The sequence below is a fragment of the Lepisosteus oculatus genome, chromosome 27 (assembly GCF_040954835.1).
Source record: "Lepisosteus oculatus isolate fLepOcu1 chromosome 27, fLepOcu1.hap2, whole genome shotgun sequence".
NCBI classification, from domain to species: Eukaryota; Metazoa; Chordata; class Actinopteri; order Semionotiformes; family Lepisosteidae; genus Lepisosteus; species Lepisosteus oculatus.
Genome location: NC_090722.1, coordinates 9,351,648 through 9,374,919, shown reverse-complemented (window position 1 = coordinate 9,374,919; position 23,272 = coordinate 9,351,648). Strand labels below are relative to the sequence as shown.

General features: G+C 45.6%; 1 protein-coding gene across 1 annotated transcript; it reads left to right on the top strand.

Moving 5' to 3' along the window:
* Positions 1-7,173: 7,173 nt before the first annotated feature.
* On the top strand, positions 7,174-21,105 carry LOC102698920 (sodium channel subunit beta-1). The gene is made up of 5 exons (XM_006641535.3): positions 7,174-9,321; positions 18,035-18,204; positions 18,558-18,795; positions 20,726-20,867; positions 21,002-21,105. The coding sequence occupies exons 1-5, from the start codon at positions 9,270-9,272 to the stop codon at positions 21,066-21,068; spliced, it is 669 nt and encodes a 222-aa protein (XP_006641598.2). The 5' UTR covers positions 7,174-9,269; the 3' UTR covers positions 21,069-21,105.
* Positions 21,106-23,272: the final 2,167 nt, after the last annotated feature.

Below are 23,272 nucleotides of genomic sequence, written 5' to 3'. Positions count from 1 at the left end.
GCCCAGAACGCGTCAATATTTAAATCCGTACAGCAGTAATGTAAAATAACCCCAAATGTTGATGGAGTGCTAAAATCCGAAACCGTGTGTTAAAAATAAACCTCGGCAAACTTGGTTTCTAAACCTTAATCCCCTGAGACGTTTCTGGTTTGTGGTGTACTGGAAACCGATCTAGTTAATATTCATTTATCCGGTTAGCGCCTGAAACTCATGTGAATTATTTTGGGCGCACCTACCTTGTAATACCGAGCACTGCCACAGGGAGGACGTCTAACCTCTTCAAAGGAGTTCCAGGTACCTCTCTGAGGTCTCTCGTCTTTTCAATTTGTACCGAAGGAAAGGGTGGAATGATGACGCAGCTGGCTGGGACGCAGGTCAAACACACGCCAGAATTCCTCCTTTCATCAGACCTGTCCGACAGTATTAGACGTGTTCATTTTCTTTGCCCCAGCAATACCTGTGGTTTGCCGCTGCGTGATCGACGAACAAGCCCTTTGTATAGTATTGCAAAGTCACAGGCGTCGCTCCACACGACCAACCGTGATGTAATCCTTAACTTCCCTACCTCAAATCAACTGGAACGAGCAATTGTTATAGCAATTGTCAGGTAGTGTGCAATTATTAAGAACAAACATTTTTTTTAATTATCTCTGAATCGTGGAGTGCGCAATTCCCTCTTTGTATTCGCATCCCCTCCTTTGCAATATCTTTTGTTCCGACACCAGTTTTAAGCACGCAAAATGTTTTCTGCCTCAGGAACTGTATCCTGTGTAATCTCTTCCATCCATGTGAGTGCACACGGTGAAAGTCTGAATATAACAAGAGTATTACAGGTACCTGCTTACTATTACCTACACTGCTAGACATGCAATAACATTCGGATATATCCTGCACAGAGATCCCAATAGTCTTCTTCACAGTAATCTCTGTTTTCATTAACTGCATCCCTTGACACGTAATACACTACAGACATATCCCTTGGGATCGCTGACTCCTTGTCTGCCTTGATAATATATTTGGAACTCTTTACTGCATGGATCCACGGTGCCTGAAGAGGGCAGCAGAGGTTTGGAGTGCGTCTGCCGAGCCACTCAATCCTTGTTAGAAGCTGCTTCTACTGCTTGTGTTGTATTTAAAAGGTCCTTTGACTTTTGCCCTTAGGGACTGTGCTGATCTGGAACAAGCTGCCCAGCCATGCTGGGGAGGCCGATCCCTGACTTCTTTCAAGAAACAGGTGGATGACATCCTCCAAGCAGGACGGGACTTTACACAAAGAGTGGTGGGAGTGTGGAATGTGTCTTTTCAGCCATGCTGTTGAAGCTGATAACCTGACTTCTTTCAAGAAACATGCTGGGGTCAATTAGCTACTGTATTATATATTTAAAAGGACACGTTGGGCCAAATCGGTCCCTTCTCATGAACTCTTGTGAACTTGGGTGGTGAGGGAAGGGGTGGGAATGGTGGTCCATGTGTCCCTTTTTCCTGATGTGTATGATAAGTTTAAATAAAAAGGTACACCACAGATACTGATGAAGATGTTGTTTTAGGTACCATGTAAGAGCAGCCCAGTGTGAGGAAGGATAAATGTGTCACTGGGCGAGTAAGATCGGGGTACTTGCAAGTACACACACTGATTTTTATGAATGCACAGTTGCTTTCTTCTTATTATGGGAGCAGTGTGGAGACGACACATTCAGTGAGACCGAGCAGGTCGGATGTTTTTTTTTAATTTTGTCCCCGTGAACTCCTAAGCAGGAACAGAAATTCATTAGGGACAGAAAAAGTCTTTGGAAATTCATAGATCACACTAGTGTTTTTTGCTCTTCTTATGGATGCCACTTGAGAACCGGCACACAGGAAAATGGGAGAGAGAGTCTTCATACTTAATTACAATAATCTCCGTCCCCATGGTGTAATTAACTGGGCCGCTGAACAGTTATTGTCATTAACTTTAGTGACAGCACATGGTGACAGACTGCTTTCTATTCTAAGATGTCCTTATGGAAATTTTAAAGAGACAGCAGGAGTAGAAGGATTTGCAAGAAAAAAAGAGAAAAGTAAAGATTTAAGCAACCTAATGCACTGTATTATTTATTTATGTATTTATTGATACTGTTCCCCAATATAATTTTTGAACAATGAATGAAGCAACACCGTCTACAAGATACCTGTCCATACCTGTTAGTAAGTAACATTAAATAGGATAAGTCAGCTGTAGGAATCATTTCCCAGGAAATATCACCATTGGCATTAACAGGCCTCTGGAGGAATCTTGATCTATTGATCAGGACAGCACCTCCTTCACAGACCTCCAGGTAGGATCATCCTATGGCCTGTATCATGTGGCCTGTATCAAAGACAAAGTGAGACGTATCACAACGCTGTCATAACCTTGCCAGTCGCTGGATAATGAAACTCATCTACCATGGATTTTACTCTTGAACATTCCTGAAACGCAAGCCACTTGCGTCTGCAAACCCTATAGGCAAGATGCAGTAATGTTGTTCATAGAATATACCAGCTAATGAAATTCCATAAAACTTGATTTTAAATTCAGCCATAACTCGGTATTCATATCATTCTGATCTTCCATCATCACTGACTGAGTATTAAAGTGCTGTCAGGCCACTGTTGGGGGAAGATGGGTAATGATCGCACTGGCGTAATTCCTGATTTTTGACCCACATATAGAGCTCTTTGATGCTGTTCAACACTGGCACCAGACAGCAGCTCGCTGCGAATTCTGCTACAGCTGTTGCGCCAGTCTGTGGAGGAGAAGGTCAAATGCTCTTTTTGAGGAATAGGGGCTAAGGAGGTCACAGCACTGCTGATCTATTTTAAAGGCAGGTCTTTTCGGAACGTAGGATGCTGCTTCCCATCTAACTTGAGCCATTCACACACCAAGAATTGTGTAAGCTGGGAGATCACTGTGTCCGGAAATCCTCAGAAACTAGCAGAGCCTTTCCAAGCGTTTTTTTGTTTTTTCCATGTGGGGCAGAGGACAGGCTAAGAGGAGCTCACAGTTTGCAGCACTGTCTCGATTCACAGAAAAGGGGTGCCTGCACACGCCAGCGTTACATTCTAACAAGATGGACCAAAGCGCCATCTCTCAATTCGATCTTTTATTTAACTCTTCAGATTACCTAAAATGTTTCCCCTGTTATAACGAAGTTTGAATTCAAAGTTATAGCTTTGAAATTCAAAGATGAAGTCCGTTCTACAAAGCAGCTTTCTCTTACTATACAGTGCTGTAGTTCATCCAGTACGAAGAACTTCCACTCATCCATCCATTCCCTAACTGCTTTATCCAACTCAGGGTTGCAGGGAAGCAATTGGCGCAAAGCAGGATACACCCTGGACGAGAGGTCAGGCCATTGCAGGACACACACAGACTCGCACACTCATTAACCCATAACCAGAGCCAACTTTCCCAGAAGCCCATTAACCAGCAGTATGTCTTTGGACTGTGGGAGGAAACCAGAGGACCTGGAAGAAACTTATGCTAACATAGGAGAACATGCAGACTCCATGCAGATAGTAACCCAGAGACCCCAGCGCTGTGAGACAACAGTGCTCATGCTACACCATCATGCAGCCCTATGAAGACCTTCCTTGTAGGCAAAATATACTCAAACATTTCCCTAGTCACATCAAGAGGAATGTCACAGGAACTGCACACCCACCTAACCTGAAGGGAAAGAACTAATCTTTGGTTTTCCATTCATATTAAGAGTCTTGCTCATTAATGACCTCAATGCTCTGCTGACCTCTGTTCTCACACATAATTGGAAATCATTGTTTAAGAAATGGGGCAATTTGTAATTATTAACCCAGGAAGAAAACTAAATCTTCCTCAGATCAATGAGAGCAAGCCATACACATGCAAACAGGTGAGAATATATACTTAAAAACGCTTGATTTAAACTGGGGAATGTTGCAATAAAATTGCAAAAATGTACAATTTTAGTGGTTATGCTAAAAAAAAAACTTTGCTGCTCTTAAACTCGGACAATGAAGAGACTTAAAGGAATGTCCCCCATCGAGGAACTAAATCTCTTCAGTCATGGACAGAGACAACGAGGAGAACACATGATTCAAGCATATTAAAGACAAAGAACTGCAGGCACTTTCTTTCAAAATGACTTGTCTGGATAAAGATGCTCAGCCAAGTAGTCCCAGCTAACACATACTGATCTGTTTTGTTCAAGAAATGACTGGATGAGATCCTTGAATAAATGAGTTACTTGGAACCAAAGGAGCTAGATGGCATAGGTGACTTTCACCCCATTTTGTACTGCTGAGTTCAATTTGAATCAGGACAGCTGCACGAAGTTCCCTTTAAAGGTCATAATTGGGTGAGATGCCTCTTAATTGTGGGCCTACAGAATGAGCTGGCAGGCAAGGGGCATAATTGCTAGGAAAGGAGATTTCAAAAGCCAGTGTTCAGGCATTTGGAAGCTAAATTTGTGCAAGTGCATGTAACTGTCTTTCTTGGCTTTCTAAAAAGTGAAGGTTCAAATATACAAAAAAGCCTGGTGTCAGTTTTTAAAGGGACCGATTGAGATAGTGACGTCTCGCTCACCTCTCCCACTTGACTGGACAAGCTTCAGCAGGGCTTGCAGGGCAAATGGAAACTAAATCACCACTCGCCCCAGCACGGCCTAGCATGGGGGGCAAATGTGATGAATATGAGTTTCAGAACACTGGGCGACGGCAAATTTCTTCCCCTGGAAACCAAGGCTCTCCACAGAAAGAAAAAGCAGAAAAAGCCGAACTGGAGCGGCTTGTCACTTTTGGAGGATACCTCTGGAAGCACAAAGCTGGTTGCTAAACGAGCTTGTGCTGGGCAGCTGGTTATATATCAGACGGTGACATATTTACAACAGATTAGAAGCTAGACTGAGAACAACAAAACAAACAAACACAATTTAGTCTTTTGATGGTGATACAAGGAATGCAAGGTGCAATACTGAAACTTGTGCCCAAGCTGGTGACAATGTGTAGCCAGGGCTTGTGTCTGCATACCCTCCAGAAACAGCCAAGCAATGATTTTGATAACATGCAAGATAAGGGAATTTTGTATGGGAATGACAGGGTGATGGACTCTCAGCTATGACACAGTCACACCAGTCGGGACACAATCTTTTATTTATGCTGTATAGGACTCCCCTCGTAGAACAGAAGAACACTTCTCCCCCCAGAAAAGAACGACTTCTCTCTGTCTTTAAAACAGAAAAGCCATTTTTTCTGCTCCATTTTTGATGTCCTACAGATGAAAGCACAAGAGGAAGACGCAATCTACAGCTACTGTAGGACACATCTGGTGCATTTCAGGGCTGGAGTCTGGGACTTATCCTCCTCGTTAGATCAAGGCTGATTTAACGAGGCAGAGGGGGCCCTGAGGAGAGAAGGCAGGCCGCCCAGCAGAGCCATCATGAAAACACTGCAGCGCTCCTTCATCATTAACACTAAATCACAGGCTGGCGATCGGGACAGAGGTCGCTGTGACATCTCCCTCTCTCTCACTCTCACTCCCGTCCTCTCTTTCTTCTAAATGCAGAAAGGAATTGACTGAAATGGATTTTTCCTTAATCAATCACAGTGGCCGGTAGCCTTTCTAATGGAGTAAAAATCTATCAGGCTCTGCACTGCTGCAGGAACTACCTGACAGGCAGAGCACACTGAGGAGCCAGACGAACACAGAAACAGAGCTCCGAGCTTCGCAGTCCAGCTTCCTGTGACTCCAGTGTCAGCTGCTTTTTGTTCCTGCCGACCTCTTAATTGAACCCCAAAGCCAATTAATGAATTGATCAGTGAATTAACCGCCCCGTTTTGAGCTGTTCTTCATTCAGGAAACTGACAGAGGATTTTCATTTATCGCCAGAAAAATAACTGCTGAACGTCATCTTTTTTTTAAAATGAGAAAACAACGAAAACATTCAAATTATTAGTTTGGTAAAGCGAAAGAAAGTAGAAACGGACTGAAATCCAGGGGGCGCGTTCCAGGGACAAGACTGGGAAGCCCTGAATCAAATCTTTTCCCTTTTTTTCTGCAGCATCTGTTGCTAAACGTAATGGTAATTATCATATTAAAATGGTCTTACTATCACAAGCAGGAGCAGTAAGTACATATTGAACTAGTGGTATACATAAAACTAAGGTAGATAGGATAGCGTGTGGTTGTGATGTTTCACACTGCTGCCTCATAACTTCTGAGTACTGCATTCAATGTCTTGGGCGTCTGTCTGTGTGGAGCTTGCATGTTCTTCCCAAGTTCTATGATTATCAGAGAGGCTCTAGTGATTGGGCTAGGTCTGATAGACTATCCTTTTATCAGTTGCCCTGGCAGCCACTGTGTTTCTGGGATCTGTGATAAGCAGTGTTAAAAGTGAAAACAGTATGTATTTGTGCTTATTAATATTATTATTGCTTCGACTACACAGGATAACGGAATTCTGAAATAGCTGGCACTCAATTAAGTTCCTCTTCATCAAATGTCGTGGTAATTCACAGGCGTGCTGTTTCGTCGTGCGAGAAGCTCTCGGAAACTAGGAAAGGGTCGTGCAACAGCCACGACCCAAAAACTCTGAAGTCGGATCCGACCGTGAACTGAGACCGAGAGGGGGCGGCTCGCGCCTTGCTCGGAACCTGTGTCCGGAGACCGCAGGGGCGGCGAGCGTGTGTGGCGTGACTGGCGAAACATCCTTCATCTGCTCGGCACGGTTTAGACTCCCACCGTGATAAACGACGCATACGAGCCTGCGCTACCTTTGCCGTGTCTGTGTGTTCAAGAGAGGAGGGGGGGGAGGAGATACCCCCCAAATACCTAATGACGACATAGAACTGTTCCTTGACGCACAGTAATCATGTTGTACTCAAATGCACGGCCTTAGTTTGTTATAACAAGGTCGAAGACATCTGCCTTCGCGAGGCTTCAAAATAGTGCGGCAATATACAGTGGTCTGAGTAACTGAATTTCTCTTTAATCTTGTTTCTTAAAAAATAAACATGCCTTTCCTCTTCATATATATATATATTGCATTACAGAGGCGTTTGCTATCGGTAGTGCTTGCAGATGCTGTTTTCTGTTCTTGCTACTGCAATGCATCACCGATGCTTTCTCCTCCTCCTCCCTCTCTCTCTCTCTCCCTCTCTCTCTCTCCCTCTCCCTCTCTCTCCCCCTCAGCCGTCTTAAAGCTCTCACAGTCATCACGGCTGCTGGTGTGCTTTAACTAGAAAATCGGACTGTTTTTCTTCTAATAAAGACACACAAAAAACAACAACCTGAAAGGGATTACCCTGAGACCGTGGCAGAATTCACGTCAGATGCGGTTTGTTTTGCGGTGGCCTGTGTTTACCCGCAATGACCGGTGCCTTTTGCGTTATGACAGACGCGAATTTATCTGGCGAGCGACCGGCTTCGAAGATGGACTTGCGTTAGCTGGTACCGCAGTGAACATCCCCGACCCACAGCGGGATACCTCGACAGGGAAGAGGGACGGCAAAAAAAATCATAATAATTAAAAAATTCGTGTGACCAGGGCTTTCTGCTAAAGTCGTGCAGGTTTTTTTTTTTTCCTCTCACCATTTTCGTCTCCCCATGCAGTGCGGTAAAGCTTTTTCGTCTTGGAAGGGAAAGCGGGCAGGGTGGATTCGTGACTGATTGATCGTGTTGTGTCCACGCATTTTTGGCGTGTAGGTTGTGAGCGTTGGGCCACGCAATGCTGACTCCGGAGCTCGAATGTATTTTACTAAGAAGCAAAAAAACGATCGCCTTTTCAGCCGCGCAATTTTAGAGCAGCCTCAGATCGCACTCCCCGAATGGTTTTTTTTTTAAATGCCCTTTACCGGGAATTTTACACCTGTGATTACTTAGCCGGGCGTAAAAGCGGGGCCAACAGACCGTTGTTAAGTACTAATTTTTGTAATGATCGTTTTTCTCCATGTTGACAACGGTGTTGGGCTTAAACCATCCGCTCCTGACGTACAGTAGGAACACCTTCCAAGTTAGAGCAGATCCCGGAGGAGAGCCCAGCCATAGTCAAGCGGGGCAGATCTAGAGCAGTATCCCCCCAGCCTGCAGGTAGACACCGGCTCTTGTCTCTAGCTCCTGTTTTGTTGATGTACCTCAGGCGCCTTCTCTCCTCTGAGTTGTGCTAGGGTCTAGTTTTCAGTAGGTAACCCCGCTTTTTCCACGCTGTGAACGCAGACCGGTTATAGAAACAGAAGAGGCCATTCGACCCAGCTCAGCCCGTTCGGTCAATTGTCTTTAAGAGCAGGTGAATAGAGAGGCGAAGGCATGTTGTCGTCTGCAGCAGCGATCTGCCGTTGGCTGTTTCTCAAGAGAGGCTGATCAGCTACCGTACCTGCCTGCGAGCCCGATCGGACAGTGAAGCAGATTTTTAAGACCAAGCGGAGGCGAGGGGGGAAGAGGACAATCGCCGCTAACTCTCAGAAAGCCTTTTATTTATTTCTTCAGGGCAAGTCGCGAATGTCGTTCATTCTCATCAGCACTTGTAACATTTCGAGTCTCCCTACAGCACAAACGAAGCAATAGCGGTTTTAAACCCCTGCATATGAAAGGGTTTGCTGAAACGGTGCTACATAGAATGAACCCTCTCGGAAAAATCGAGCAAAGTTATTTTTTCTTAATACCGTGTGCTTTAAAAAGGGTATAAATTGGAGTATAATAAATAATACGTAGGCGTTCCGACACCGATAACTTTAAACCACTCTCATTTTGAAGCCAGTGTATTTTTTATGAGTGTTTACGAAGTACATGTACTGACCTTTAAATCACTAGCCTAAGATAATTTATTGACGGCAAATAGATGTTCGATTTCGGGGTGTGTTCGTCATTGGTTCTGGACATCATCTGAAAATCAATCTTTGAAGAGCTCCTGCTTCAGAAGGCATATAAAGTCCATTTCTGTATTAATCACTTTTATTTCTGTAAAAGCGCTGGGACACAGAGACTGCAGGACCAGGACTGCCGTCTATGACCAGGAAGGTCGTTTGTCAATTGAGCTCAACGGAGGCCTACATACCAAGGAAGCTTCGCATTGTGGAAGCCTCTTACCCACACGTCGAGCGAGAAATTGTGTCGAACACTTGTTTGCGGATTAAAAATAGAAGAATTGAGATAAATACGTCAGTGAAACCCGAGGCTTAGGTTGTGAAATTGTTCGCCGCCTTTCCCCGGACTGACCAACCGCGCGGTTTGAAGTTAACCAGACCACCAAGGACAAGTGTATCCTGTTCTGTCAACGATGTCTGCACTACGGATAGTGCTATTGCCCACAGTGCTCTGTTTAATGTACGGTGAGTGACTTGCTTCTAAGAATTATCCCAAGTAACAATGCTCCACATTTGTTAAGCCTGTGCTTTTGTCCTGCAGTCCTTCAACGTATCGACGTCTTGCTTGGTTCAGTGCTGTATCTGTCTCTTCATATCCGCGTCATATTTAAATATTTCATGATTGACTGGCCTGACGCCAGTTCGGATTTTTTTAATCATGCAAATACCTGGTTTCACTTAAAACGCGGGACGATTTATTATTTATTTTAATTAGTTTTCCTGGCCACCGCAGCCTCTTTAACCTCTTTTAACTACTTTCAGACAGATCACAGACTACCAGTTTTAACATCTTAGCTGATCTGTTCCGGACACCTACAACTCTCTAGGTGAAGAACTACATGTAATTCTCAGTCTAACATACACTTCCTCCTGACCTTACATTGAGCAATAAACAACAACTAATCAACGATTTAAACATCCTCCAGTTGCACTAAAAGGAAGATAGAACTAACACCTGCACTGGCACCGAGTCACCCCTACTGTAAGATTTGACTGTTGCCTCTGCTTTCACCCAAACTGGACTCTAATGATGGATGTCGACTGTGTTACTGGTGTTCCATACAGTGTTCTGAAGCCAGGAGAGTGACACAACAGCAAAAACATAAGCACAAACCCAGGCAAACTAACCCTTTTGCTCAGTTTCAGTTTCGCATAGCTGAGAGGCAGAGGCAGTGAAAGTCATTAGCCCATTCCATGGGTACAACCAGTACAACCACTGCTATCCATCCATCCAGTCCCTTCCAGCTCATTGTGCCCTTGTGGGACTGGGTTTCATATTGTCTCTTTTAACTACAATTGTTTTAAATTGCAGTTCTGGATGGATGGACTAGGTGTCTTGCACCATGTTGGGTACTGTTAAAACAGAGGGTACAGGTGATGATTTGTATTGTTTCCTGCTGTTGCTCCAATACTGTGAGAACTGTCACAACAGCTGGGAGTCCTGTTCTGTTTGGTCTGATTTACATGGGGAACTGAGAAATGACTAGTAGGATAACTGATAACTAGGCTAACTTTTATTTCACTCTTTTCTCAGTCTTGTTACCCTTTGGTTTTCAAGTGCGGATTCGGCTAAGAATGGTATAGATAATGTAGCATTACCATACTTACAGATTACACTATGGACTTTGGCCCTGGGTTCAGTTGCAGATCTGCGGTTCTGTCTGTGTGGAGTTTGCACGTTCTCCCCACGTTCGCATGGGGTTCCTCTGGGTGCTCCTGTTTCCTCCCACAGTCCAAAGACATACTGGCAAGGCTTAAATTCCTTTTTTCGGAAAACCTGTCCCAGGTGTCAGGGTGTGCACATTGGTTGTTGTCCCGTCCACTGTGTACCCCACCTTGCTCCCCGTTGCTTGATGGGATAGGTTCTGGCTCCCCTACGACCCGGAGGTGGATGAAGCAGTTAGAAAATGGACGCATTGATTACAGGCGTTTCTATGTTTGGTTTCTGTAGCACCAAGTGAACCCTCAAAGGACTGCCGGTCCCCACTTATACAGCTGGCCAGACTGGAGTGACTGGGGTAAAGTCTTTTGCTCAAGGTGCAACAGCAGTTTCTCCAGCAGAAAACTGAAAGCACAACCCACCCGTTATACAGAGACTTACTCATTATGCTGCACTGGCCCCATCCCGACCAAGAATTGTACAGAACAGCTGTTAAATGGAGGCGACACATGAGTGGCACAGTCCTGAGCATAAAACATTACAACCTCTGACAAAGTCTGGTATAGCCTTCTATGTCAAGCAGGGCCTGATGCAGATGCTTCTTCCGAAGGCTGTTATTCCTGTCTTGGCTTAGTTGTGACAAAAGTGGACAATTCCCAAACCGTTCAATCGGCGGAGCTTGGAGCTCAGAGCTCAGTGCAAGTGAGCTGTCCAGTCCTGTGCAAACACAGCTCCTGGAAAGGGCTTTCAGGGAGGGGCAGGAGAGGACACGACTAGGGGACCTTTGTCGGTGTTGTTTCCCGAGCTAAGTGGTTGCCTTATCAGCGAATGTGGGTCTCCCTTCTTTGAGTGTATTCTGGTTTCTGAGTAAATCAGGCTTAAAAACCAGCCCTCAGAGAATAGCTCGATGAAGTCTTTCCCTAAAGCGTAGCTGCTCAACCACTTCGCCTCAGATCACATTAAATGGTAGACTGAGGATGAATAAATAAGACTAAACAAATGCAGAAATAAAAACCTGGAAGCCCTCAAGAATAAAAAGTGTGTGCTGCTCTCTTAATCGCTTCGGTGGGATTCTGCTGTTTTAGCTCAGTGCATGCTGGTGCCCCTGTCTCTGCCTGGGGTTTAGTGGTGGCTGGGCTTTAATCCCTAAAAGGAAACAGGCTGCAGTATGGATCTGGAATTCCACAGATCAGAGCATGATGGAAGATGGATCTGTGTTTATTATGGTGTTCTGAAGCCTGTACACATCATCCTATAATACAGTAAGAGTTGATCCGGCAGTAGGACTGAAAAAAAGAAGCTTCCCCTTTCAAAGTATTTAGTCAGCAGATTAATAAAAAGAGGGAAGACGGCTGCACTGTTTTATTGATCTCACTCATTTAGGTTGCATAACTCAGGGTCCGCCACCTACTAAGATTATGCAACCTGCACTGAAAAACAAGATGGTTTCTTAGTTTCAAGGGCATCGTCCAATGTTACAATTAGATAAGATAGACAGAGTTAGGTGCTTGTGCTGACACCTTTTGGGGAAGCGATAGAAAACACATAGAATTTACTCAAGGGATATTATGTTAAAATTGTATAAAGACCTATAGCATGGTCTCATTTAGAATATTGTATATAATCACCACAATATAAAAAAGATATTGGAATCAGAAAAAAGCAACCAGATACATTCTGGAGTTTAAGGGAAAGTACATGTGTATACCTATACTGGTGGGCTGAAGGAACTGAGTCTCATTAGTCTGAAGGGAGTCCCACACTGACAGACTGGAGGAACTGAGTCTCTTTAGTCTGAAGAGAGAGTCCCACACTGACAGGCTGTAGGAACGGAGTCTCTTAAGTCTGAAGGGAGGGTCCCGCACTGACAGGCTGGAGGAACTGAGTCTCTTTAGTCTGAAGGGAGTGTCCTGTTTGAATAGAGATTTCAGAACTCCTTTACCCAAAGACCCGTGGGAGTGTGGCTAAAGCTGCTGCCATTTTATTTAAGCCGATGTCCTGGTTTCATTCCAGAAATGACTGGATGAGACCCTTGGATCAATTAACTACTGATTTCCATTCAGAACAGACGGGCTGAAAGGCCTCATCTGGTTTGTGACAGTGCTTATGTTTTATAGTTTCAGAATTGCCCAGCAGTACTTGGCATGACTCATTCTGCCAGCCCCTGTTTCACCGCTAGGGATGATGAAGCTGATAAAAGCCTGTCTTCTGAAATGCACAGCATCAATGCCTCAGCCTCTTTTCACCCTGCGGGCCCAGAGTGTGAAAAACAGAGCCTCTCTGAACCCACTGCTGGGCTGAACAATCGTAACTGCTTCTGTGTGTCAGAGGCACCCCAACTCCCAGCATCCGGTTTGCCAAAGCAAGTACCAGTCCTGCCACGCCAAAGGTTTTTCATCACTCTTAAGAGATGTGGAGAGTAACAGAAAAATAATAGGTAACATTGTCATTGTACACCATGAGAGCTCTTACAGTATGTCAGAGGTATGGTGCTTAGCTCTTGCAGAGACGCAGTGTGTCCAACCAAGGTCTCCCTTCATTAATTGCCTGAGTAACTAGATGACATTCACGATGAAGGGAGCAGCTTCTCCAATCCTTCAGTTCTGCAGTGGGGCTGGGTGTTCATGTCCCCCCTGATCTGAAATAACTTTGAGGGAACAAACCATTTGGCTGAGATGTCAGCCCTCTGTTTTAGGTCTTCATGAACTGCTCACGTAAATTACTCTCCGTTATCTGACCACTGTGTTTTTATGTGCAGCAGAAATTTGGAACATACTGTAGAACAAGAGAAACAAAAGAGCCCTGGAACAGGACCAGAAGGAGAGAAAGATAATATAGCGCCCTTTCAACATGCAGAGAACAGGACATGGGGCAGAAGGATTGGCAAACATGGTGACATAACGGAGCCCCATATAATTGGACTGGAGTTAAAGCAGAGAAAGTAGGCAGTAAAATTTGGTGCTGTCATCATCATGGCAGCCCCCAGGCTGACAGAAGAGGAGCTGAGCGCTGTATGCACCAGTGTCTTCAATTCAGCAGACAGAGATTCACTGGGACTGTGCGATCCCAGCGGAGCTCAACATCAGGGAATAAAACAGCTTAACCCAACATACAGCCTGTGTGTGGGAATGGTAGCGTTGCTGGTGTTCTCCCTGGTAGGAAAAGCCAGACTCTTGCGTGACCGATGCTTTATCGGGTCTTCATTAAGCAGAGGTTAGCAGGGGTGGACTGTTTCATTTTGCTCACCATCTGCTGCCTAGTGAAAGCCGGGCCAGCTGTCCATGTGCAGGTTTTTGAACATTCAGGCGGAGTGTTTTCACCTCTGATCCCGACTCTATTTGATTAATCTCTGCTGTTTGTTGATCTGGGGTGGTGGGAGTCGGGGGGGAGGGGATGGTGATTCTCGTACTCAGCTTCTCTTATATAACCACCCACACCGACTGCATACTGTACGGTCCTGGCGATGGTCAGGAAAAAAGAAATCATTCTGGTAACGGCTCCAGCTTCACACATCCCAGATTATGGAGCTAGCAGGGTGACGTGGCTGTGAACATATCTGTAGTGGTTTAGAGATAATGTATCAGTTTGCGTGAAGTATGAACAGAGCCAGGAACAATAAGATTTTTGCATGTGTCACCTCTGTAATGTGCTCTGTTATTGGTGGGGTTTTAAAATCATAAGGTCCCTTCCGTGCAACACAGATGGTTCTTTTTCAGATCATATCCTGATTGTGTCCAGGGCTCCTGTATAATGCTCAGTAAATAGATAGTAGATTGCTTTTCCTTGTTTGCCCTGGCAAAATGACAGGTTGTTTTTAGCATGGCTGTGCCTACTTTGTCTCTCCAAAAAAACAAGCCCATTAACTTTGATTGGTCTTATTCCATATTTGATTGATTTTTTGCACATTAAATTCTACAGTGCATGTTACCTTTATTTCAATGGTGGCTATGTGCTCCCATTCAAGCAGGTCCAGCCTTGATTTTTCTTTTATTAAATAACTACCATCTACCAGCCCTGACCTAGCTAAGGGAGAACTGAACCCCTTCTTTTACCAACTATAAAGTGCTTGGATTTTCTGGCAGATGAGAAGCCTTATAGCTTAACATGCTGTAAAGAATCGTCTCTTTTTGCCTCATGCCATTGCAGAACTTTAAGGCAACCAGGACCCTAGTTGTTAGTTTGACCCTTAACAAGTAATTTCATTTAGAAGGAAGCTGGTATGAAAATGCACACTAGTGTAAACTGCAAGACTGGACCCCAGTTGATTTGTCTTGATTGAGAGAATCCAGTCCAGAATTAAACACAGCAGATCTGAGGACAGTTCTTGTTTGGGCATCTAGACTACCAGCCTGCGTCAGATCTTTTTTTTTTAAATCCAGGCTGTAAAATTCCTTCACACCTGGAAAGAATCAGATATAAAGAATGGATGATAACCACATCTCTTTTGAACATGTGTGTCCAAAACATGTGTTTATTGATTTCGCCTAGGTTGCTATTTTTGGGCTGGGGAGGTTGGATGAAACCAGTGACAGGAAGTGACGGGGGGGACATAGTTTGAGGTTGCGCATATTAGCTGCACCATTAGAATGGATTTTGATACAGTAACATCCAGAGTCGGTGTTAGTGAGCTAGTGGTCATTGAGCATGCTGATGACGAAAAACCAACAGCAGATAAAACAGAATATTAAAAACAATCCACTTACAAATGGTGCTGTATCAATGACGCTCTCACAGACGTGAGAGGGTGGCGTCACGGATATTACAACGTTGACCAAAAGCAGAAACGGAAAGATAAGGTTCTCAAACGCCTAACCCATCCAGCGTCAAGGAGCAGGCTACTTAAGATTGCTATTAGAGTCCAAGCTTGCTTTTTGCTGAGGTTTGCCTACGTTAGCACTTAGGCTAATATTTGCCTAAGAGGCAGCAGTACATTAGGAGCTGTTTGAGTGTCACAGAGAATCAACTCATACATTACTAAGATGCACTCCTGACCCTAAAACATAACATCCAAAAATGTACTGTTCGGTTCATGTCCTCCCGGCCTTGACTGACCCGGCCTGCTCATTTCCTGTTATGATCAAAAGCAAGGGCATCGTGTGTGCAGGGGATTTCTGTGCACTGAGTAGCAGACATCTGTATTTGGCAAGATGGAGCGTAAATTTAGTTCTTTAGAAAGTGATGCAAAATGCAGTTCTATGCATTGAAAAACCAGGCATGGACGAAAGCTAACAATGTAGACCAGAAATATTATCCCATAACTGAGCTCAAATGGACAGCGTTAATCTGCTCTTTAGACTGCAAATTTACCCCTCATCCCCCTGGAAGCAGTTGACCTTCTGCTCAGCCGGAATGGCTTAACCTTACTGTCTGATACGGCAAAAATGCTTTAAAAAGTCTAGAAATACTTACATTGGTCGATAGGGAAACTGCAGGGATGCCTGGGGAGGTCAGAGTCGAATATGATTGAGTATAATGCAGAGAAGGGCTGAGCCGATTGGCAGTTTATCTGGTTTGTCTGGTGTTTTTGGCACTGTTGGGATCTTCTAGGTTGAGAAGGAGAAGCCCTCAGAAATGGCACACAATCCATCCACTCCCTTCCCACACTGAGCGTGTGTTTCCCACTGGCTGTTTGATTTAGAGGGATTTTTCTGTGAGGCGGAAGTACTGTCCTTCTGTGGGTGGCAGGAAAAAAAAAATTTAATATGAAATGGATTTTCCCATTGAGTTTGCCCAGTTCCTAGTCTGAGAAGAGGGTGGAGGGGCGGTCCAACTTGTGTGCATTTATTCTTTAGAATCCCTCTGAAGTTAGGTGTAGAGCATTCTATAGCATGGGAAGCCACAATAAAATGAGCACTGCACAGAGCGGTGTAGAAATGGGGAATCATGCCAAAACATGATGGTTAAGAGACACTGAATTATCTTGATTTCGTGCTCGGTGCTAACGTGTGCTGTGTAACTCTGAACCCATGTCTGAAATGCTCTTGTGCAGCATGGTTTCTGCCACTAATCATAGCAGGTGAGTGGTTTGTTTGTAGTTATATAAAATCACACCCTCACACCTGAAGAAGGCTCCACGGCCGAAACGTTGTGTTGTGTTTTCTTTCTTCTCTTTTCAGCATGGAATAAACCTGTTAATTGTTCCTTTGCAGCCTATGCATGCTGACGCAGCTCCGCACCTGAACTGTTAGGCTCCCAAAATTCATTTGCTGCTGCCGGAATCTTGGGCAATAGCCCGTCACCTCTTGTCCTGGGACATCCTAGAACAAACAACTGAAACCCACTGAACTCTAGTGCCAACTCTTTCCCCACAAGCACACACATGTGTGCCTTGCCAGTGAGCACCCTCCAGAACTACGGTTTAATCTGAAGATCGCTATTGATCCGTGCTCTCTCTCTCTCTCTCTCTCGGAGTGTAGGGTATCAGACACAGAGTCAGAAGTCTGAGCTTGTGTTTTCACCTCATGAAAAATTCAGGAGGCTCAGTGAGATGCACTAAGAGGGCTGTGTAGCTACAGGCACCTGGTCTGAGATGCTTAAGCTCTGACAGACTCCAGCTCTGTGCTGATTCATCAGTTGTGTAGGCAGCTCCTTTACTGCATGATATTTACTGCACTGGCTTGCTGTGTATCTTATATCTACAGTTGTGTTGTTTACAACGTTTTTTTCAACTAAGCTTCCTCTTCCAGCCTGAAGCCGGAGATATATCTCCGTATCAAAAAAGTACTAAAGTTTTAAAACTTCAGTTAAGTTTTTTATGGTTGTGATGAACTTGTCAGCCTCTAGGAGCTACTGCAGATACTGCTCACTAGTGTCACTTTATTAACACGACAAATCAAATCATTATATTCCTTGATCACCACCTGGCAATGTAAGTCACACTCAGTGGCGGCGGTTATAATTGACCTCAAATGCTTTTAGCAACGGTTGAATAATTGTCTAGATACGTTGCATTTAGTATAACTTTTAAGTTCTAGTTAAAATGCTCCTTTGATTAACAGCAGTATGCAATTCATTTTAATCTCTTCAGTCTGTAAAGTTATAGGATGCATGATCTGATTTGGAGGATGGAAGTAGTGGAGTACCACAAGGATCGATATTAGTACCACTGCTCTTCAGAATTTGAATCGATGATCTAGACTCTGGTACAGCTATCAATCAGGTTGATAACTGTGAAATAGGAGGACTAGCTAACACTACAGCAAACACCTGATCAACAGCAACAAGAGAAAGACAGTAAAAAAGGTTTGGATACAAATCCGAACTTGGCAAACACTTAACAAGTGTAGGTAGCAAAAATATCATCTCTAGGAACTAAATGGGAAACAATGAACACTGAAAATGCCTTAGAAGTTCACGAGGACACAAACTTGACACCTTCAAGACAACGCGAGGAAGCCAACGAGTGCCGAACAGGCCAACAGTCTCTGTGGGCCTGTTCCTCTCGCTGCGTCCCTCTCCCCTCCTTCTCCGCCTTCCCTGCTCCCGCCCGCTCTCACTGTCCCCCTGTCGGTCCCCCAGCTGCGCCGGCGTGCCGGCCCGCCTGCGTGGAGGTGGACTCCGATTCCGAGGGGGTGGCGGGGAACGGCTTCAAGCTGGGCTGCATCTCCTGCAAGATGAGGGGGGAGGTGGAGGCCGAAGCCAGCGTGGAGTGGTACTTCCGAGCGGCCCGGGAGACCGACTACATCTTGGTGAGGAACGCCGGCACATCGCCCGCACATCACGATCACTGACCGCCCCTTCAGTTTACTTCAAACAGGCCTGAATTAGCTTTGCTAGCTGCCTGTCTGGGCTGAGGCTCTCTTTACTGCAAAACTCACAGATTTCTGTGCTTCTCCACCCCCACCAGTGCAGGGGCCAGGCTCCCTGCTCCCAGATGGCTGGCCCCTTGCTCGGAGGGGGGAGTGTCTGAGCTCTGGAAGAGCTGGAGGGGGTGACCCCTATTTAGCTTTCCACACTACAAGACCTGGAGCACAGGCTTCCCCAGAGAGCTTCATTTGAACCCTTTTAAAACGCACGGCGATGTCCCCCGTCTTTCCGACAGATCTACCGCTACGAAGACGAGACACCCTCGATCGTAGATGAGCGCTTTAGTGACAGAGTGGCCTGGAATGGCAGCAAGAAGACCAGGGACCTCCAGGACGGCTCCATCTTCATCCTCAATGTCACTTTCAATGACACAGGGACGTTCAAGTGCTTGGTCAACCGCACCTTGAGATTCCCCAACTACCAGTACCACACGAGTGCTGAAAAGCTCATCCATTTCATGGTGGTACCCAAAGGTTGGTGGCTGTGTCGATGCAGGCAGGGGGGTTCATGAGTTCGGTGCCGATCGTGAAACACAAGTGGGAGCTATTTCACTAGCAGCATGTGTACTGTAATAAAGTGTGAGTTCATGGTGAGTGTGAGAGGAGAGGGACAGCAGTGTCTCCAGTCCAGTCAGGAGTGTGTCAGTGTGTGAATTCAGGGGCAGTGTGAGAGGAGAGGGACAGCAGTGTCTCCAGTCCAGTCAGGTGTGTGTCAGTGTGTGAATTCAGGGGAAGTGTGAGAGGAGAGGGACAGCAGTGTCTCCAGTCCAGTCAGGAGTGAGTCAGTGTGTGAATTCAGGGGGAGTGTGAGAGGAGAGGGACAGCAGTGTCTCCAGTCCAGTCAGGTGTGTGTCAGTGTGTGAATTCAGGGGAAGTGTGAGAGGAGAGGGACAGCAGTGTCTCCAGTCCAGTCAGGAGTGAGTCAGTGTGTGAATTCAGGGGGAGTGTGAGAGGAGAGGGACAGCAGTGTCTCCAGGCCAGTCAGGTGTGTGTCAGTGTGTGAATTCAGGGGCAGTGTGAGAGGAGAGGGACAGCAGTGTCTCCAGTCCAGTCAGGAGTGTGTCAGTGTGTGAATTCAGGGGCAGTGTGAGAGGAGAGGGACAGCAGTGTCTCCAGTCCAGTCAGGAGTGTCAGTGTGTGAATTCAGGGGAAGTGTGAGAGGAGAAGGACAGCAGTGTCTCCAGTCCAGTCAGGAGTGTGTCAGTGTGTGAATTCAGGGGCAGTGTGAGAGGAGAGGGACAGCAGTGTCTCCAGTCCAGTCAGGGGTGTGTCAGTGTGTGAATTCAGGGGCAGTGTGAGAGGAGAGGGACAGCAGTGTCTCCAGTCCAGTCAGGAGTGTGTCAGTGTGTGAATTCAGGGGCAGTGTGAGAGGAGAGGGACAGCAGTGTCTCCAGTCCAGTCAGGAGTGTCAGTGTGTGAATTCAGGGGAAGTGTGAGAGGAGAAGGACAGCAGTGTCTCCAGTCCAGTCAGGAGTGTGTCAGTGTGTGAATTCAGGGGCAGTGTGAGAGGAGAGGGACAGCAATGTCTCCAGTCCAGTCAGGGGTGTGTCAGTGTGTGAATTCAGGGGCAGTGTGAGAGGAGAGGGACAGCAGTGTCTCCAGTCCAGTCAGGGGTGTGTCAGTGTGTGAATTCAGGGGCAGTGTGAGAGGAGAGGGACAGCAGTGTCTCCAGTCCAGTCAGGAGTGAGTCAGTGTGTGAATTCAGGGGGAGTGTGAGAGGAGAGGGACAGCAGTGTCTCCAGTCCAGTCAGGGGTGTGTCAGTGTGTGAATTCAGGGGCAGTGTGAGAGGAGAGGGACAGCAGTGTCTCCAGTCCAGTCAGGAGTGAGTCAGTGTGTGAATTCAGGGGGAGTGTGAGAGGAGAGGGACAGCAGTGTCTCCAGTCCAGTCAGGGGTGTGTCAGTGTGTGAATTCAGGGGCAGTGTGAGAGGAGAGGGACAGCAGTGTCTCCAGTCCAGTCAGGAGTGAGTCAGTGTGTGAATTCAGGGGGAGTGTGAGAGGAGAGGGACAGCAGTGTCTCCAGTCCAGTCAGGTGTGTGTCAGTGTGTTAATTCAGGGGAAGTGTGAGAGGAGAGGGACAGCAGTGTCTCCAGTCCAGTCAGGTGTGTGTCAGTGTGTGAATTCAGGGGCAGTGTGAGAGGAGAGGGACAGCGGTATCTCCAGTCCAGTCAGGTGTGTGTCAGTGTGTGAATTCAGGGGCAGTGTGAGAGGAGAGGGACAGCAGTGTCTCCAGTCCAGTCAGGGGTGTGTCAGTGTGTGAATTCAGGGGCAGTGTGAGAGGAGAGGGACAGCAGTGTCTCCAGTCCAGTCAGGAGTGTCTCTCTTTGTTATGTTGTTTACCATTTGACTTCGGAAGTCTTGGACAACGGAGGATGCTTGACTGAATCCTGTCTACTTGTCCACAGCCAACCGGGAGCTGGCATCCATCATCTCAGAGGTCATGATGTATGTGTCCATTGTGGGGCTGCAAGTCTGGCTGGTGGTGGAAATGATCTATTGTTACAGGAAGATCGCTGCAGCTGGAGAGGAGGCTCTCCGAGAAAGCGCGTAAGTGATTGTTCCACCTCGCTATCTCGCCCCTCTGGTCTACACTGATAAGTCATTCATTAGTAAGTCATATTATGAGGTGTATACCTGGGATGAACCACTGCATTCATGTCTCAACTCCACTTTCCGAACAGGGCGGAATATCTGGCCATTGCTTCAGAGAGTAAAGACAACTGCACAGGGGTCCAAGTGGCTGAATAGCACTAGAGACGCAGGAGGGGGGAGACAGCTGACACAGGTTGGTATGAATAGCCATGTCTGTGCAGATGTTCCCCAAATCTATGTCCACATTACATCTGACACCAAGGTAGTTGTTGACGTACTCTCTGATTTTGCATTTCTGATACAAAAGGTCTTTGCATCTCAATTGTGAAAAGAATAACATCATGCTATTGGGTTTCTCTAATCAGTAAAGCAAAAGCAGTGCTGTAGTCGAATCAATTAATGGCTCAGGGCTCGCATGTCAGTCCAATTTGAAGATTGAATGGTGTGAACTTCCTGCGTGACTTAATGTTTGGAGATCACCGGCAGAAAAATGGGAATGGCGCCACTCTTCCACGGGAGGGATACAGCCATCGGCGAAAATGGCCGAACTGCTGCAGCAGACTTTGGATCAGCAAAGCATTTTGGGAGCACGCAGATCTGGCGCACTGCTGCTGACGCAGGTCAGATTCTTGCTGCACAGGGTTTCCATTGCTGCTGTTCGCTCATACTTTTGGGGTCCTCAGGTTGAAGGTGAGGTGGAGAGTCACCGAGAGGGTTTTGTGGTGGGTGTGGCATGATTATTTTTATTGTCGGATTATTTTTTTTCCAGTGGGTAAAATAAGAGATTATATTCCCCAAGCTCATAACTAACACAGACCCATTGCGTAGTCTGGTCCAGAGGGTCATGCCTTTGAAATGGCCCGTATTTACCTTTTCATTCCAGGATGGGCGTCATCGTGAGATCAGAGTCACTGTCCTATCACAAGTTCCTGACCTTCAGTTCCCCTCTGTCCTCCCCTCCTGGTTCCCCAGCCAAAGAGGACTCGCTGCCTGGGCATGAAGATTTGTCACACTACCAAATGAAACACAAACCCACTGCAATGGCTGCCACTGGAAGGAAATTAAAATCACTTTTCATACACCTAGGTACCACATTTAGCGAACAGTACAAAAGGTAACTCATGGACTTGGACTTTTAAAGAACAAAAAGCATGTTCATACTTCATCCACAAGATACTGTACATTAAAAAAGATTTTAAAATACTATATAAATATATGTATATTTGCAATGTTCAGCTTGACAATGTCTTCCATAGTTATGCTGCAAGAATTCATCGAATAAAAGCAAATTGGGAAAAAAAAATCACCTCAGTTTTACTGATAGTTTAGGATGGGAATTTGCACGGACATTTAGCAACGCCAAAATGCTAGTGATCTTACTTTTCCTTTTTTTTATTTAAAACATTCTCCCATTAGAGATTGTGGCTGTGAAAATGTTGCTTGCCAAAAATACAAATGAAGAATTTAAAACTAGAATAAAACTTCTAAAAAACTCCAAGCTGTGTGTGCTTTTTTTCTGCTCAGGGTTCCATTAAACAAACTGGAATCTCGTGATTGAATAGATCCTCACCCTGTCTGTAAGAGTCAGTTGTGTTTAAGATGTGGTAAGGGCACCTGCTGTGGAGAGAAAGATTCATATGGACGTGCTCCTCCAACACCCCCCTACAGAGTTGTTCATTGTCGTGTTGCAAGCTCCACAGGGCCTGACAGGTGAGTCAGCAATTCTGTGGGAGGGGGGCCTGGCTTGTCTTACGATGACATCACCGCAAGCCTTCAGGTGCAGTGATGGCTGTTTGCTGGGAAGCTTTCTGGCAGTGCAATTGTGCACAGCTGCTTGGGGAATCCAGCCAATTTCATTATATTGACCTGACCAATGCTCAGAATAGCAAATTTAATGATCCCCACTGCTTTTCTATAATTTATTTGCCACTTAACGTAGGCAGTAGGTTTGTAATGTAGCCCCTACATCATTGCAAGACCGATTTTCATACTGCCTCCTAACTGTAGCACTGGTTTCTGATTCACACCGCTTAATTATTTTCAGACAGTACTAAATGCTTTAGCATTATGGAAAATATTAAAAATCCTAGATGTTTGGATATATAACCTCTTTAGTTTCAGTGCTACTGTTTTGCAGGTGCTCATAGTAACATTTTGTTTTTGTCTTCTGTGCTCTGACCATGATCCTTGTTCACTGCCCAGGCCATGATCAATGGAAGCTACTTTCCAGCAAAAAAAAAAAATCACAAGGTTTAATCCTGTCCAATTTATGTGTTAATTTTGGTTTCAGAAGTGTCTGTTCTGGTTTTCATTCTAAATGAAGTTCTTAATTAAGCCCATTATTTCAAAATATTGGATTT